Source organism: Neomonachus schauinslandi, chromosome 13 (assembly GCF_002201575.2).
Source record: "Neomonachus schauinslandi chromosome 13, ASM220157v2, whole genome shotgun sequence".
Classification (NCBI taxonomy): domain Eukaryota; kingdom Metazoa; phylum Chordata; class Mammalia; order Carnivora; family Phocidae; genus Neomonachus; species Neomonachus schauinslandi.
Genome location: NC_058415.1, coordinates 81962889 through 81980438, shown reverse-complemented (window position 1 = coordinate 81980438; position 17550 = coordinate 81962889). Strand labels below are relative to the sequence as shown.

The 17550-nt window shown below is 37.2% G+C and overlaps 1 protein-coding gene across 4 annotated transcripts in view; it reads left to right on the top strand.

The window, feature by feature from the left end:
• Positions 1-17550, top strand: part of LOC110581824 (spermatid perinuclear RNA binding protein) — a 124134-nt gene that overhangs the window by 97009 nt on the left and 9575 nt on the right. For 3 of the 4 annotated variants that reach the window (XM_021691720.2, XM_021691719.2, XM_044920693.1), the window contains exons 11-16: positions 2842-2934; positions 3583-3782; positions 9183-9341; positions 12895-13029; positions 13233-13373; positions 16017-16140. In XM_021691720.2, coding sequence (XP_021547395.1) covers positions 2842-2934; positions 3583-3782; positions 9183-9341; positions 12895-13029; positions 13233-13373; positions 16017-16140 — 852 coding nt within the window. The remainder of the gene's footprint in view (positions 1-2841; positions 2935-3582; positions 3783-9182; positions 9342-12894; positions 13030-13232; positions 13374-16016; positions 16141-17550) is intronic. The other variant, XM_044920695.1, reaches the window with a different exon arrangement.

Below are 17550 nucleotides of genomic sequence, written 5' to 3'. Positions count from 1 at the left end.
TGTGGAATGAATCTGTTGCATATAACTTTCCTTTTGGAAAAACCCAACAACGAACTTTTAAGTTGAAGACAGAGTTCTTTAGAGTCCTTACACACATTGATGAGCTTTTCCCTGATTGTTTTTAACTTGGACAGCCAAGTTCCTCCCTTATACCTGACAATGTTATTAGCTAGCTGCTTTATTCAAGAAATTGATTGATAATCAGTTCAGTTAGTTTTTGTTCCATAACCATTATATATCCTTTATAAGTCTTATGCTAGATAGTTTATAAGATACAAGACAAGGAGAAAGTATCTTTGATGTTCATCGAGTTTAGGGGAAATACAAGATCTCTATATTTGAAGTAGGCAGTGGCACAATTCTACATGTGACACCTCTTTTCTAATAACATAGAAATTATTTTAGAAAGTTGAGATGAGAGGAAAGTTGAAGAAGATGAACTGTAAATAAGATCTTTTTTTTAAAGTTTTTATTTTAATTCCAGTTAATGTACAGTGTTATATTAGTTTTAGGTATAAAATATAATGATTCAACAGTTCCATACATTACCTGGTGCTCGTCATGACAGGTGCACTCCTTGGTCCCCATCATATATTTACTCAACCCCTCACCCCCCCTCCCTTCTGGTAACCATCAGTTTGATCTCTTTCTTTCTTTCTTTCTTTCTTTTTTTTAAGATTTTATTTATTTGACACAGAGAGAGCACAAGGGGGGGGGGATGGGGAGTGGCAGGCAGAGGGAGAGGGAGATGCAGGCTCCCTGCCAAGCAGGGAGCCCAATGCAGGACTTGATCCCAGGACCCTGGGATCATGACCTGAGCCGAAGGCAGTCGCTTAACCATCTGAGCCACCTAGGCGCCCAGTTTGTTCCCTTTCTTAATCTCTCTTTTTTCCCTTTGCTCATTTGTTTTGTTTCTTAAATTCCACATATGAGTGAAATCATATGGTATTTGTCTTTCTCTGACTTTTTTGCTTAGCATTATACTTTCTGGCTCCACCCATGTCATTGCAAATGGTAAGATTTCATTCTTTTTTTTTTTTATGACTGAATAATATTCCATTACACACACACACACACACACATGCAGGATACATATATATAAAATAAAGAATGAGATACACATATTTATATTCACACACACACGTACACACCACATCTTTATCTGTTCATCTATTGATATGCACTTGGGTTGCTTCCATATCTTGGCTGTTGTAAGTCAAACTGCTGTAAACATCAGTGCGCGTGTATCCCTTTGAATTAGTGTTTTTGTATTCTTTGGGTAACCCAGTACCATGATTGCTGGATCGTAGGGTAGTTCTGTAACTTTTTGAAGAACCTCCATACTGTTTTCCACAGTGGCTGCATGAGTTTGCATTCCCACCAGTGGTGTAGAGGGTTCCTTTCTCTCCACATTCTCACCAAAACTTGTTGTTTCTTGTGTTGTTGATTTTAGCCATACTGACAGGTGTGTGGTGGTATCTCATTGTGGTTTTGATCTGCATTTCCCTGATGATGAGTGATGTGGAGCATCTTTTCATGTGTCTGTTGGCCATCTGTATGTCTTCTTTGGAGAAATGTCTTCTGTCCTTTTTTTTTTTTTTTTTAAGTAATCTCTACACCCAACATGGGGCTTGGACTCACAACCCTGAGATCGAGTCTCATGGTCCACCAACTGAGCTAATCAGGCACCCCTGCCCATTTTTAAATTGGATTATTTGGTTTTGGGGTGTTGAGTTGTGTTAGTTCTTTATATATTTTGGATACTAACCCTTTATCAGATATGTCATTTGCAAATATCTTCTCCCATTCCATAGGTTGCCTTTTAGTTCTTTTGCTGTGCAGAAGCTTTTTATTTTAATATAGTCCCAATAGTTTATTTTTGTTTTTCTTTCCCTTGCCTCAGGAGACATATTTAGGAAAAAGTTGCTATGGCTGATGTCAAAGAGGTTATTGCCTGTGTTCTCTTCTAGGATTTTTATGGTTAAGGTCTCACATTTAGTTCTTTAATCCATTTTGAATTTATTTGTATGTATGGTGTAAGAAAGTGGTCCAGTTTCTTTTGCATGTGGCTGTTCAGTTTTCCCAACACCATTTGTTAAAGAGACTCTTCTTTTCCCATTGTATATTCTTTCCTGCTTTGTTGAAGATTAATTGACCATATAGGTGTGGGTTTATTTCTGGGTTTTCTTTTCTGTTCCATTGATCTGTGTGTTTATTTTTGTACCAGTACCAGATTATTTTGATTATGTAAATAAAATCTTGAATAGGATTTGAAAAAAAAAGGAAAAATGCAAAGATATTTGTGCAAATGTTTATCAGTACATATAAATAAATAGGAAAATATTTATAATATTATATCAAAATATTGATATAAAGGGGTAGTATTAAATTGTTTCATAAAGATTCATTTAAACATTTTTGCTATTATAAGATTATATATATGGTAATTTAATTGATCAGTGAAAGTACTGTGGTCTTTGTGATTCCTAAGATTTTCCTTCCTGAACATATTAGATACATATGGTGGAGTATATATTTTTTTTATTTCTTTTTATTTTTTTAAAGATTTTATTTATTTATTTGACAGAGAGACAGAGAGCATGTGAGAGGGAACACAAGCAGGGGGAGTGGGAGAGGGAGAAGCAGGCTTCCTGTGGAGCAGGGAGCCCGATGTGGGACTCGATCCCAGGACCCTGGGATCAGGACCTGAGCCGAAGGCAGACGCTTAACGACTGAGCCACCCAGGTGCCCCCATATGGTGGAGTATATTATTAGCTACATTTGGTGGAGTAAGTAGACACATTGTTTTGACTGATAATGAATCTCTTATAATTTTTTTAGGTGCTGGGTCTTCAGCTCTGAAGAGGCCATTTGAAGATGGATTAGGGGATGATAAAGATCCCAATAAGAAGATGAAACGAAACTTAAGGAAAAGTATATAAAATCTTTCTTCTTAGAGATGTGAACTAGAAAAGATTTGTAGTCTCAGACAGGAAAATAAAAATTACAAATTGAAGAATTTGATTGATTTGAATTGGAGTTTTTTTTTTTTTTTTTTAAGATTTTATTTATTCATTTGAGAGAGAATGACATAGAGAGTATGAGAGAGGGGAAGGTCAGAGGGAGAAGCAGACTCCCTGCCGAGCAGGGAGCCCGATGCGGGACTCGATCCCGGGACTCCAGGATCATGACCTGAGCCGAAGGCAGTCGCTTAACCAACTGAGCCACCCAGGCGCCCTGAATTGGAGTTTTAAGAATATAGCTTAACTGAGAAATTGATGATTGGATAACTTTCTTTTGTTTTCAGTCTTCATTGCTTCAGATATATTAGTATTGACAAACTAAAATTGATGTTATAATAATTCACATCACTTGTACAGTAGTGTTAGTATAATTAAAGTGATTTTACAGTTATGAAGTGAAATTACTTTGTATATGTGTTTTCAAATTCTTGTTTTTTAAAGCCTGGTGAATTTATAGTGGTCACTCAGAACCTACAGATGCATAGATTAAAAACAAAATAGTTTAATTTCTGATCTCATTCTTTTTGTTTTGTTTTATTTTTGTTTTTGTTTTAAACAGTTCTGGATAGTAAAGCAATAGACCTTATGAATGCACTAATGAGGCTAAATCAGATCAGACCTGGGCTTCAATATAAGCTTTTGTCTCAGTCTGGCCCTGTCCACGCCCCAGTCTTCACAATGTCTGTAGATGTGGATGGTACAACATATGAAGCCTCAGGGCCATCCAAGAAAACAGCAAAACTTCATGTAGCAGTGAAGGTACAGTATTGCATTTATTTAGCAGGGCTTTGTTATTTTATGTTGTAAATAAGGTGCTTATTTTTCTAAAATAAATTAACAGACTTTTTAAAGATTTTAATGATAATTACATAAAGATTTTTGTCACCTCTGGATTACAGAATTTTTCTTTTTTCATTATAAAATAATATGTGTATTCCAAATAAAACTTGGAAAATGCAGAGGAAAGTAAAGACATAAAAAATATGGGGCAGATCATTAATATTTATATATAGTATGTTTGTTTAGGTTGAGCTCACAGAGTGTATGTAATTTATCCTCTGATTTTTTTTTCATTTACTATGTCATCAATGTTTTCTCAGGTTATTAAAATCCTCACAAATAATTTTTAATGACCAAATGATTAACATGATATGGATATACTGTTATTTGTTTAGACATTTTACTATTCATTGAATATTTTGCTGTTTGCAGACTTTGCCGGTCATAAATAAATTTAATTATTATCTTCCTGCATATGGTGCCTTTTCTGTATTTCACATTATTTCCATAGGGAATAAGGTCCAGGATCGAACCAACCAAACATGCATGTAGGTTTGTAGAAAGTCCCTAAATCCTGGAATTTTTCCATGAGTACATTTGCCCTCTTGTAGACAAATGTGAAAATGTCAAAGATTGTGTAGACTAAAGATCAATTTTAATTTAAGAAAAGTTCTATTATGTAACAGTATGGCGTAAGACAGAATTGGTCTGTTTTCATGATCATTCCATTTTGTAAGTATTATTAATAAAGATGTGAACATTGTCCTAGATTCTAAGGATATAGCAGTGAACAAAACAAAGCCCTTGGCCTCCTGGAGCCTGCATTCTAGTGTGGAAAGGATTGGATACAGACAACAAATATACAAATGAATAAATTCTAAGGCAGGTAGTAATAAGCACAATGTAGGAAAATAATAACTAAACTGTAAACATATAAAACAACATTTATGTTGTGTCTTGTTTACAAAAGGGGTACTTCAAGTATGATGAAATAGTGTGAGTTTAAAATGAGGCAGAAAAAATGAAGAATGAGGGAAAAAAAATGAGTCCAGGAATAAAGCTAAAAATACGCTTCAGTAACTTAGCCCCATAATGTATGCTGAGAATGAGTCACAAATTAAGATCTCAGTTCTCTAGAATCTGACTCAAAAAGCTTATGAAATATCCCTTCATAGTGACATAAGAACTGTTGACATAGTGACATAAGACAGTTGATTATAAGAGTCATAGTTGTTTTGGTATACAGATCAAATGGACATTCTCCTTGAGTGGGTCTTCACAAAAAAGGATTGCAGTGACATCCTTAAACATCATGTGTGATGCAGTGAAAATTTGTGGGTTGTTTGTTATGATTGCCTTTAATGTAAGCTAGTGGCCTCATACCAACTTGTAATTCAGTAAAATTTGGGAGTAAGAACAGTGGGAGATTTTGTAATATGACAGGATTTAGATGCTATTTGTTCTCATAATTACTATTAACATTTTGGTATGTATTTTTCCAAGCCTTTTTTTTTTTAAAACCTGCAGTTCCAAAATCCATAAAGCACTGAAAATGAAAAATAATTCCTGAAGTTTGATGAAAACTCACTTGATGGGAAAACCTGACCTGAATTGTTGTAGAACTACTTTTAGTCTTTATTATTCCATTTCGTGTGAATATTTTATATGTTCCTTTGCACAAACATGGGGTAGCACCTGAACTCAACTGGGGATTTGGAAAATATATAGTAAATATTTTGTATTCGCTTTCTAAACTCTGAAAAACTATGAATTCTCGAAACAATCTGGCCCCAAGAGTTTTAGATTAGGAGTGGTGGGACCTACATAGTGGGAATACAAAATATATAATTAAAACAAGTATTATTTTTGTTCATCTAAGAATATGAGGGCTTTTTTTTATAGTTATCACAAAGATTGTTCTCCTTTTTAGTGATGGCCTAATATTTTTTTTATTATCAATCTACCGTAATGTAACTGATCTTTTAGATTTAGATGCTGCCAGTTGGTTGCTTTACATCTTTTTAAACTAGTCTCATTATCCCTTAAGATATATGTTAGGGTCACCTAGCTGGCTCTGGTCGGTAGAACATGCGACTCTTAATCCTCAGGGTCGTGAGTTCAAGCCCCGTGTTGGGTGTAGAGCTTACATTAAAAAAACAAAAGTAACAAGTAAAGACAAATTCTAGAAATGAAATTAGATCAAGAAGAGGGCACATTTGAATGATCCATTAATTCATTAAATAGATATTGGGCTTCCTATTATATGTCAGGCATATATTGCCAAACTGCCATCTATATACAAGTTTCAGGTTCTGTTTTACAAATGAATTTGAGAGTGGTTTATATCTGACATGAAAGTAGTTCCCACTAGATAAAAATCCTTAGATTTCTTACTCAGTAGTTTGGTAGGAGTCTGTACCTGTTAAGACATCACACCAGAGAATCAAATCAAAACAAAATATGAAAAAGCGGTTCCTGCCACAGGAGCCTGGCCTCCAGCAGTAGGCAGCCTGAAGTGATGCAGATCAGTTGCCAATCTTTTCTTTCCTCTTCCAGCCCTTTTTTCTGATAGTCCCTCACAAAGAACATAATCAGCGATATTCCATGAAAAGAAATCTTAGGGGGCGCCTGGGTGGCTCAGTCGTTAAGCGTCTGCCTTCGGCTCAGGTCATGATCCCAGGGTCCTGGGATCGAACCCCGCATCGGGCTCCCTGCTCCGCTGGAAGCCTGTTTCTCCCTCTCCCTCTCCCCCTGCTTGTGATCCTGCTCTCACTGTGTCTCTCTCTGTCAAATAAATAAATAAAATCTTTAAAAAAAAAAAAAAAAAAGAAATCTTAGTCATTGTACGGAAAAGGTCAGGACAAGGAGTGAAGGCTCTTTGGGAGAGGTTCTTGCAGCCATCAGCTCTCCACCATCCAGAAGCCATGGATAGGACTTTCTTTTGAGTGGAGAGCCATACAGTAGAGTATGTTTTCATGTGTTTTCTTTTCACCTTTGTCCTGTAGTCTTTTTTTTTTTTTAAAGATTTTATTTATTTATTTGACAGAGACACAGCGAGAGAGGGAACACAAGTAGGGGGAGTACGAGAGGGAGAAGCAGGTTTCCTGCTGAGCAGGGAGCCCAATGCGGGGCTCAATCCCAGGACCCTGGGATCATGACCTGAGCCGAAGGCAGACGCTAAATGACCGAGCCACCCGGTGCTCCTGTCCTGTAGTCTTTGAGGTTATCAGCTTTCCCAGCCTCAACCCCCTTCTGGGTGGGCGGGGGGGAGGGCATGGTTATACTGAATTTCCCAGTCACCTTGTTTCCAGGAATAATCTTGTGATTTTTCAGCCCAATTGATGTGTTTATTAGATTTGATTTGTTTGCCAGACACTTGAAACCACTTTTTTGGTGTATCAATTTTTTGGCTTCAGTATTGATTCCAAGCAAACTTTGGTTCTAGAGGTCTGAGAACTCATTACTTTTTTTTTTCTTTAGCTTTTGTAGCATATACTAGTTAATAATCTCAAGTATTCATAGGAAAATGACATAATTTTACATTTTTTTGTTAGCTGGTCTGTATTGCAAATATACTGTATCCCTTGAGATTATCCATCAGTTATATAAACTATAGTGTAGTGAAATATGTTGCTGCAATAACAAATAAATGAATATGATATGTGAGAAAAGCACAGAGAGAAATGGTGTTAAAATAATTCACATTAGACTTATTTTAACTGTCTATGTTAAATTGGGAAAAGCTGCATTTCTTTAGTTTTTATTGGAATAAACAAATCAAATTTATTTGTGACTCTTGACTTTTGACTTGCAGCCTGTATTAGCCTGGTGTTCATTCCAGACTGATAACTGTTCTTTCAGAGATGAGATTTTTCAGGGAGAGCATATTTACAGGACTCATACAGTGGAGAAGGTGTTTTCTTTGTAAAATATTGATGAGGATAAGCTAAATGATGTTAACATACTTAGTCTTATAGTACTACTTGAGAACTTCTAAAACTTAAGATATTGAAAAGAGGTTCTTGGCTTTCATCTAGTGATTACAAAGAATTAATTTATGATTTGAAATGTTCAACAGAATGCCAGAGTTTCCATATGAATTGGGTGAATTAATTTCAAATTCTCTTGGTACAGAGTTCTACTTATGTCCATTTTTTACAGATTTTATTTATATTGGCAGAATCCATTATAGAAGATGCCATTGTTTATAAAATTTAGGCTGCCTGGTCTCTCATTCGTGGGACTATCATAACTGTTTTTTGGGACACCTATTACGTATAGTTGGGATTGTAAAGAAATATGACATTGCTTTTACACTCCAGCAACTTAAAACATTAGTCAAAAGCTGAAACAAATACAGAGATGTTTACGAACCTATCTCCATATATTTTGATATAAACCTTTAAATTAGTAACTGACAATGCAACATTAGCCTGTTTGAAAGAGGCTTATAAAAATGCTAGTGAACGTACTTTCTTGTAAACATCTAGAAAGCAGTATAACCTGGCAGGAGATATTAAAAGCCATGCTTGTATGTGTGTATGCTCATGGGCACATGCATGCCCCCAGACATACAAACACACACACACACACACACACACACAGTTCAGAAGACTTTATTTTAAAAAAGATAAGAAATGCCAGGCATTGAATGGTAATATAAGAAGAATGGACATTGGAGGAAGCCATAATGTAACTAGGCCTTGAGGGGATGGAAATACAAACCTAATATTGTTCCTGGTTCACTTACTATAGCAAATAAATCTTGAGACTGAATCCTTTCTTTCAAGTATTGATTTTGGTTTAAGTTGAAAGCAAAGAGGTCAATAGAAAGCTTCAGATATTATATAATTAACAGGCAAATTGGTTCCAGCATGAAGACTTCTTGATTCCCTTTCTGTGCTAATTCCCCTGATGGATTGAGTCATAGAATTTAGAGGTCAACTAATCAGTCTTCCTGTTTTGCAGATTGGAAAATTGAGGACCAGAGGAGAAATATAGGATTAGACCGCCACGTCTTTTCCTTTGTAGTCCATTGTACTTTTTTCATTATGTTATTTTATTTTTCCCTCACCTCCTTGGTTGAACTCTGGCCTTCAAATTAAATGAACCAGAAGCAACCTCAGGTTTGCATTTCTGTCATCCTTTATTTAAGCCTAATTACTCTGAGGATGTTTTTCCCATTCTCCGTGGTGAAACTCTAGTAGGTAGGTAAACTTAGTTTAACCAAGGATTTGTAGATTTAGCACCCTCTTGCTCTTCCTGCAAGGTGTTTCATGGATTCAGATGTTATGGATTTGAAACTTGTTTTCAGTATTTCATCTCTTCTCCGTGGTCTCTGATGTTTGAATAAAACTGAATTTAATGTAATTTGTACAGGTATTACAAGCAATGGGATACCCAACGGGCTTTGATGCAGATATTGAATGTATGAGTTCCGATGAAAAATCAGATAATGAAGGCAAAAATGAAACAGTCTCTTCAAACTCAAGCAATAATACTGGAAATTCTACAACTGAAACCTCCAGTACCTTAGAGGTATATTTATATGTATTTTTTTCCTTAGAAAAAAAGGAGTAATATGTAGACTGTAGAAAATTTGAGAGATGTGGAAAAGTATAAATAAGAAAATCAAAAGCATATACAAATGTATATATTCCAGAGATAGCCATTATTAATATTTTGGTTTATTCCCATCCAGCCTTTTTTTCTGGCAGTCATATTTTCATGCAGTTTTCATTTTGTTTTTTTTTCACTTAACTTTAAAAAAAAACCTGTAAACATAGCTGTATAGTACACAACACATGAATGTATCCTAATTTAACTAGAATTTTCCTTTTGCTGGCCATGGAAGTTCCTTCTAGTATTTCACAGTTAAAATATATCAACAATATCAACAATAACTAAAGAGTGAAAAACGAGGCCTAGCAGAGGAAATTTAGGTTTATTTGAAGTTTATGCTGAGCTGTGGGAGGCAGTGGATCATTATGGAGCCGATCTAGCCTTGAGGAAGGCATAGCCTGATCTAGTATGTTCCTCAGACTCTGAGTAAGTCCTAACGTATGAGCTTGTTGCCACAGATAATAGAATGGGACAGAAATCTAAGTACTGACTATACACAGCATTTTTGGGAATTCACGGGGTACTCATTCATTACATCCTGCAAGAAAAATTGGCTCTGAAGTAACAGCAAGAGGTTACATTAAGTTTTTAAAAAAATTTTTTTCATTTGGGGGAATGAGATCTATCAAAGACTGGACCATAATATTTTCAGTCTGCAAACCTTTTGTAGTGCCGGCTTACTGCCAGATGCTGCAGAGCCTCAAAATGTTCTCAGGCTAGAAGCACAAAAGACATATCCATAACTAATTACAATGTAATGTGATAAGTACCATGATGGCAAAGTGAACATAATAATGTAAAATCTCAAAAGAAGAAGTGATTAGGAAACTTAGACACCTGTAAAATCAAAGGGAGTAAAATGTGAGTGAAGTTTTAGGTGATGAGTAAGATTTTGCTATGTGGAGAAGAGGTGGAGAGAAGGCATTTTGGATCAAAGGAATAGGAGGTATAATGACCTGAAGTTGTGAAAGTACATGTTTGAGAGGTGCCAGGTAGGCCAGTATGGAGGGACAGATGGAGGCTGAGGCCTGTGGAAGCCTTGCCTGACTTTCCATGTGATACCATGGAGGAGCCCTGGCACCTGGCTTTTCAAGAGGACCAGTCATTCACAGGTGATTGTCACAGGCACGACAAGGTGTTTTGCTGGCAGTGTTATAAACACTTAGAGAAGAAAGAGCTCATTAATTATGAGACTTAGACTGTTCAGGGGAATTGGGAGAGAGAGAGAGCAGTGTGGGCTGCACTAACAGCAGCCACGTGCATGTATGGTGCTTTTGGTAGGAATACATCTATGCTTTGTTTCTATATAATGTAGTAATGGCATGAGGGTTGGGGGGGGAAGAAAGCCCTTATTCTTCATTTAAAATTAAAATATTAAAATGCAAATATTTATATGCCTTGACTCATTTTTAAAAAAGTGATTTCAGATTTGGAAAGCAGAGAGTGATTACCGTAGACCTAGGTTCACAAATTATTCATTACCTTTTAAAGATGGAGACTGGAGGGGCGCCTGGATGGCTCAGTCGTTAAGCGCCAGCCTTTGGCTCAGGTCATGATCCCAGGGTCCTGGGATCAAGCCCCCGCATTGGGCTCCCTGCTCCACGGGAAGCCTGCTTCTCCCTCTCCCAATCCCCCTGCTTGTGTTCCCTCTCTCACTGTGTCTCTCTCTGTCAAATAAATAAATAAAATCTTTAAAAAAAAAGAAAAGCTGGAGACTGGCAATTTGCTTTGCAATTAAAAAATATAGATTACAAAAACTCTTCAAGAAGTGAGGTGTTGTTTTTTTGTTTGTTTGTTTTTTTATTGCAGAAGACCCAGGCATGTTTATTAAACTTGTCTTGAAAAGTTGTCCAGTGTTTCATTTTTTTCCCCTACAGCATTAACCACTTAGTAAATCAGCACAGAATAGTTTATTAAGAGACTCTTGCTGTCCATTGGATTTATATGTATACATAAGAATTGTTTGAGGTATTCATTTCTTCTTTTTTTTCTTTTTGTAAGATTTTATTTATTTAGGTGGGGGGAGAGAGAGAGAGCGTGCATGCTCGAGAGCATGAGCAGGGGGGAGGGGCAGAGGGGAGAGGGAGAAGCAACTTCCAGCTGAACAGGGAGTTCCATCTCAGGACCCTAGGATCATGACCAGAGCTGAAGGCAGTCGCTTAACCGTCTGAGCCACCCAGGCACCCCTGGAGCATTCATTTCTTTGTTCGGTATTTCTTGAGCAATTACTATGGTAGAATTACAGACATGATCTCTAACCTCAAAAAGTACTCAATCTTTGGGTCTCTCTCCTTTCTCAAAATTATAGGTGCAGTATTTTGTGGTTTATTTTTGGTGCTGCACTTCATTTGAGGCTTCACACTCTTACAGGAATTACTTTTTTTCTTTAGTCTTAATCCTTCCTCGAGTCAGTTCTTTCTGCTACTCCTGGCATGATTTTTCTACAACACAAATCTAATCCTGAATTCTCTAGATTAAAGTCTCTCCGTGGCTTATCATAGTTCATGATAAAGTCAAAGCTCATTTGCATGGCATGCAAAGTCCTTTATGAATTGGCGCCATCAAGGGCGTTTCTAGTCAGGTCCTATCTTCCTGTGCTCACTCCCTTATACAGCCAAACTGCGCTTCTCGCCATTTCCCGAACAGATGTTCTTTTCTTCTCTTGGGCCTTTCCACGGCTGTTTCTTCTGTCTAGAATGCCCTTCTCCTTTGTTTCCACCTTATCGTGGTCTGGTGCTTACCTCTTTAAGGTTTAAGGTCAGGTTCGCATGTCACTTCCAGGAAAACTATCCTGATTGCCCTAGAAAATGATTGCTGCTTCTGTGTTTCCATAACATACATCTGTTGTATAATATACACTGTTTTACAGTGATTATGTCTGTCCCTCCCACTATACTCTAGCTCCTTTGAGCGGGGAGTGACTGCTTTTATTCTTATTTTTAAATTTCAGAATCCATAGTCTGTAGCCTACTGTTTTTACCTTAGGTGCCCTTAAGTCCCTTTTGAGAGAACTGAGAGCTGTGTAGGAACATTTTCTTCCCATCTCCCAAGTTGAGAGTTATTTCTTCCTAACCCTAAAGATGAAAAACAGTGAATATTCAGGTGTCATGTGAATCTCAACTGTTCTGTCCACTTTGTTAGTCATTTAAAGTATTATTCTTAGATCATGAACACCACAGAGCAGACTCTAGAGTGCCATGTAATGGCAAGGCCACATTGCTCTTGAACAGTGTTGAGACAGCCCTACTTTAGGGGTAGGCTGGCTAGATGACTGACTGCCATGTTTATTGCCTGTAGAGTTTCCATACCTTTAAAGGTATTTTGTCATTTGTATGTAGAGGTGATCACATCCTAGTCCCTAAATGCTTTAAAATGTAATTTTTGAGCCTTTTTTCACAGAAACATAGTATAATTGTATTAATAAGAAATTTAATACTCTAAAATCTTACTTGGTTGAACCTCCTTTTAGGTAAGAACTCAGGGCCCTATCCTCACAGCAAGTGGCAAAAATCCCGTAATGGAGCTCAATGAAAAAAGAAGAGGTCTTAAGTATGAACTCATCTCGGAGACTGGTGGAAGCCATGACAAACGCTTTGTAATGGAGGTGTGTACCTAGATTCAAGCCAACCTTAGTTTTTGCCTCAAGGACATAGGCTATCCTGAGCTTATATGTAAAAAAGTTTTAGACTGAGTTAATTCTTGTGGCACTATTTGACTTTCGGTGTTTTCTGTGTTCTGATACATTTAAATTAAAACTACATAGAGGAATTACATGGGATAATTGCAGAGTATTGTTCTTGATTTTAGGTAGAAGTAGATGGACAGAAATTCAGAGGTGCAGGTCCAAATAAGAAAGTGGCAAAAGCAAGTGCAGCTTTAGCTGCCCTGGAGAAGCTGTTTTCTGGACCCAATGCAGCAAATAATAAGAAAAAGAAGATTATCCCTCAGGTATGAGTTAAGCATTAAACCTTTGCAATACTTTTGAAAAATACTACCACAATTAAATTTCCTTTTCTGCCTTGGTGCCACTTTAGCTTTTTCTGAAGTTGTTTCTTTTTCTTGCATTTGGCATCCTTTTCTTTGGGTTAGATCATAAATACTGTAATACTCACTTTTCTCTGGTCTTCATAGGCAAATTATATATTTTAAAAAGGCTATTAGCATTATTTGGGGGCTTTCAGTCACTCTTGATGAAGTAGAGCATTGAGGGATCTGTACTTTTAGTGAGATGTTAGCATTTGTTTAGGGAAACTGCCAAGAGTATAGGGGCTTACTTTCATCAGAGTCTGCAGATGCGCTTCCATTTCCTTTCCAGTTTTGTCCTTTTGCATTATTTATTTTGTGTTTTCCTTTGGGGTGGCACAGTAGAACTTGGCCCTGTGTTCTGTTCATTCCTGACAATGGGCATGTTGGTCCTGCTGAATGCCCAGGACTGTAGAAAGGTCTTTAGAAAAGATGGCCTCCTAATTACATGTTTTTGGATAGCAGATCCTTCTATCCATTCATTTATGAATTCGCAAATATTTTCTAGTCATATACTATGTGCATGATTGTGAGGGCAAAAGAGATACATTATTAAATATAAGACTGTTCTTTCCCTGGTGGAGAATGCTGGTGCAGTAATGTCTGAATAGATTATGTGATAGAAACAAGTCAATTAAAAATGTTTAGACTAATAGAAGGAAGATTACATAAGGTTCTGAATGAAACTGTTCAGTTTCTTTTACATACACTGAGTGCACTGGCTAAGGGTAGAGTTGATCTTGTTTTATAGACGAGGAAATGAGGCCCGAAGAGATACAGACACTGCCCTTATTACCACAGGTAACTGATGGTAGGGTCTCTTTCAGCTAGGTTCTTCTCCTTCCAAAGACCGTGGGCATTCTGTTGCATATTATAGCCATCTTAGAAATTTGTCTTGTCTTGTACTTATTGTAATAAACATTGCTTACATTCTAGGATTCAAAATATAACCAAGGGTAACTTTTACTGAGATGAAATACAAATAAAGCATTTAAATTGCACTGGTAAACACGCAGAGAGAGAAGTGGTTTTATTTCCCTAAAACCTTCCAGGAAATGTGCTAAATTAGTAGAAAGGTAATTGTTACCTTGTTTGTTTTGGTGTGTTTTTACCATGAGTTACATCTTGTATTGGGTCAGTTAATTTTAGTGTTTAAAAAGAGAGTGCAGATACGTATTAGGTAGTTAAGTTTGGTTCTAGTAGACAAGAGCTCGATTTGTGTGGAGTCACTCTACTGCCACCAGATTGTTACTTCCTGACTACTTGGACTAAACTGTGTTTTTTTTTTTAAAAAAAAGATATCTACATGAGGTTCACCCATTTTTAGAAATTTTCCATAGTAGAAGCTCTAAAACTCATGTGTTCAATATGCTTGACGGTCAGGAGGCAGTCTATTTTGGATGTGTGGGTTGCCTTTTTTTTTCAGCCAGATAGAAAAATGGCTGTTCCCTGTGCATGATACATTTGACCTTGAAACTGTCTTCTGCCCAGTTATGCTTGTGGTAGAGGTGTTCCCATGAGGAATAAAAGATGATGGCTTTTCAGTGTGAGATAAATGTGTGTATACTCTGAATGTTTAAGCTGTTTGAAATATTGTTGACTTTATTCCACCCTGAGCTCTGAGGCTCTGCACCTTGGTTATAGGAGGGAATTCAGGTAGTTTTTAGTTTGAATTTTTGTTGTGTCTTTATATTTAAAAAATAAGTATAATGTTTCATTTAAAACTAGATATTCTTGATTTTCTTAAAATTTCAGTTTTAGAAAGGGATGTTTTAGCAGCCCTCTGTTCTGTTTGTCCTTATCTAGTATACTTTTCAGAGTTTGCTGTTTTCTCAATTGCTCTTTCTCCTCTGAAGTAAAACAAAGAGGATATCATTATCCTCATTGTATAATTAGTGGGAGACTCCAATAGACATAAAGATTTGTGATTTTTACCAGAGTCCCATGGCATTTTAGAGCAAGAGGGGACTTTAGAGGTGGTATTTCTTTAATGATTGGTACATGTACATACACATACACACATACACACATACACGTATAGCAGAAAATACAGACTCAGAGAAATCACATGACCTTCCTGGAGTTCTCATTTTTGGTCTTTCTTCATAGTTCTGTTTTTTTTGTTGTTGTTGTTGTTATTGTTTTTTTCTTTACTCAGGTTCACAGCTAATTCTTGGTGGTTTATTGGGTAGTTTTTGTTTGTGGGCGGAGAATTCAGTGGATTTCAAACCTAGGTATCAAGTGTCTATAATTACTTCAGTCAGGTCTAAAATGTAATGGATGTAATTTGACTACGAAATCTGTGTGTAGAAAATGAACTCTTTCTGAGTAACCCTCAAGTAAAAAGAAGAAGTTATTTGCATACTTTTATAAGTGCCCAAAAATTCTTCAGAACAGCTCTGTTAAGGTAGGTGTCATTTTTATTTTATAGATGATAAAGGTTCAAGGTCATAGACACTCATTGACTCATCTACAGGCTCAAGTTTCTCATAGAGGTTGTGCATTAGAGAGATGATGGGGTGTTAGTTCTTATTTCTCTCAGTAATGAAAATGTGTTATTTTTAACAGGCAAAGGGTGTTGTGAATACAGCTGTGTCTGCAGCAGTCCAAGCTGTTCGAGGCAGAGGAAGAGGAGCTCTAACAAGGGGAGCTTTTGTTGGGGCTACAGCTGCTCCTGGCTACATAGCTCCAGGTAGAGTATAGCCTGTAAGAAGTCTGCCTCCTCTTCTGGGCTTTGAAGAACAGCATCTCCTTTATTTTCCAGGGTTATACACAGTCCCTGGAAACATAACACAGGTGTAAGATGGGTGTGCACGGAAATTCAAAAGAAGAGAATCTACAGAATGTCATAGGTTTTCTCCTGGAATCTGCTGAGTGACTAGAGGTGTTCTGGAGGGAGGTGACAGATGAGGAATATTGCACTTGGTTGAGAGGACATATTTTGATAATGAGGAAGCTAACAAATACTCCACAGATTGAGGAGTGTGGACATGTGAGCAGGGTGCATTCAGCGGGGACATGTACAGGATGGTTGAGTGTAACAGGAGAGGAAAACTGCTGGTAAGAGACTCCCTCATTGGGGTGAAGCCTAGCATTAATAGCTTTCTTTAACTCAGTATTTGGGATCCAGCAAAGGTCTACAGAAGTACAAAAAGAGAAAAATGAAAAAGAAAAAAAAAATGGGAGGGGCGCCTGGGTGGCTCAGTCGTTGGGCGTCTGCCTTCGGCTCAGGTCATGATCCCGGGGTCCTGGGATTGAGCCCCGCATCGGGCTCCCTGCTCCGCGGGAGGCCTGCTTCTCCCTCTCCCACTCCCCCTGCCTGTGTTCCCTCTCTCGCTGTCTCGCTCGCTCTATCAAATAAATAAATAAAATCTTTAAAAAAAAAAAATGGGAAACTTATTTATGCAGAGCTTACTATACAACAGATACTTTGGTATAAATGATTTCACTTAATTGTTTTTTAATCCTCACAGTGTTTCCTCAAGTAGAAATTATTTCCGTTTTCTAGGTGAGGGAACTAAGGTTTAATGGGAGAAGGCAGCTAGCTCAGTCTGAGACATGTAGTGAACAGCAGAGCTGAGATTTGAATGTAGGTGTCTGCAGTTCTAGAGTTTATATTCTTTCCATTTCACCACATGGCTTGAAGGAGATGGGGGAAAAGATGCCCTCCTTCTGCCTTCTGTTCTAATACTTACGTCATTTCAGCAGTAGATGTAGAGCTGTCTCATTAAAGTCAGGTCGTCTGCCATATTGAACCTATGGAACTTTTCACTTAACAAGTAGGCTGCTTGTAATTGTTGATGGGGATGAAATTGTCATAAGGATTGGATCTTATACCATCATTATTTTTTTATGTAATATTGCTAAGAAGTTCACTTAGATTGTGTGTGTGTGTTTGCTTTCTTCTTTCTTTTCTCTTTCTTTCTCTCTCTCTCTCTTTCTCTCTTTCTCTCTCCCTCCTCTCTCCCTTTCTTTCTTTCTTTTCTTTTCTTTCTTTCTTTCTTTCTTTCTTTCGTTCGTTCGTTCGTTCGTTCGTTCGTTCTTTCGTTCTTTCGTTCTTTCTTTCTTTCTTTCTTTCTTTCTTTCTTTCTTTCTTTCTTTC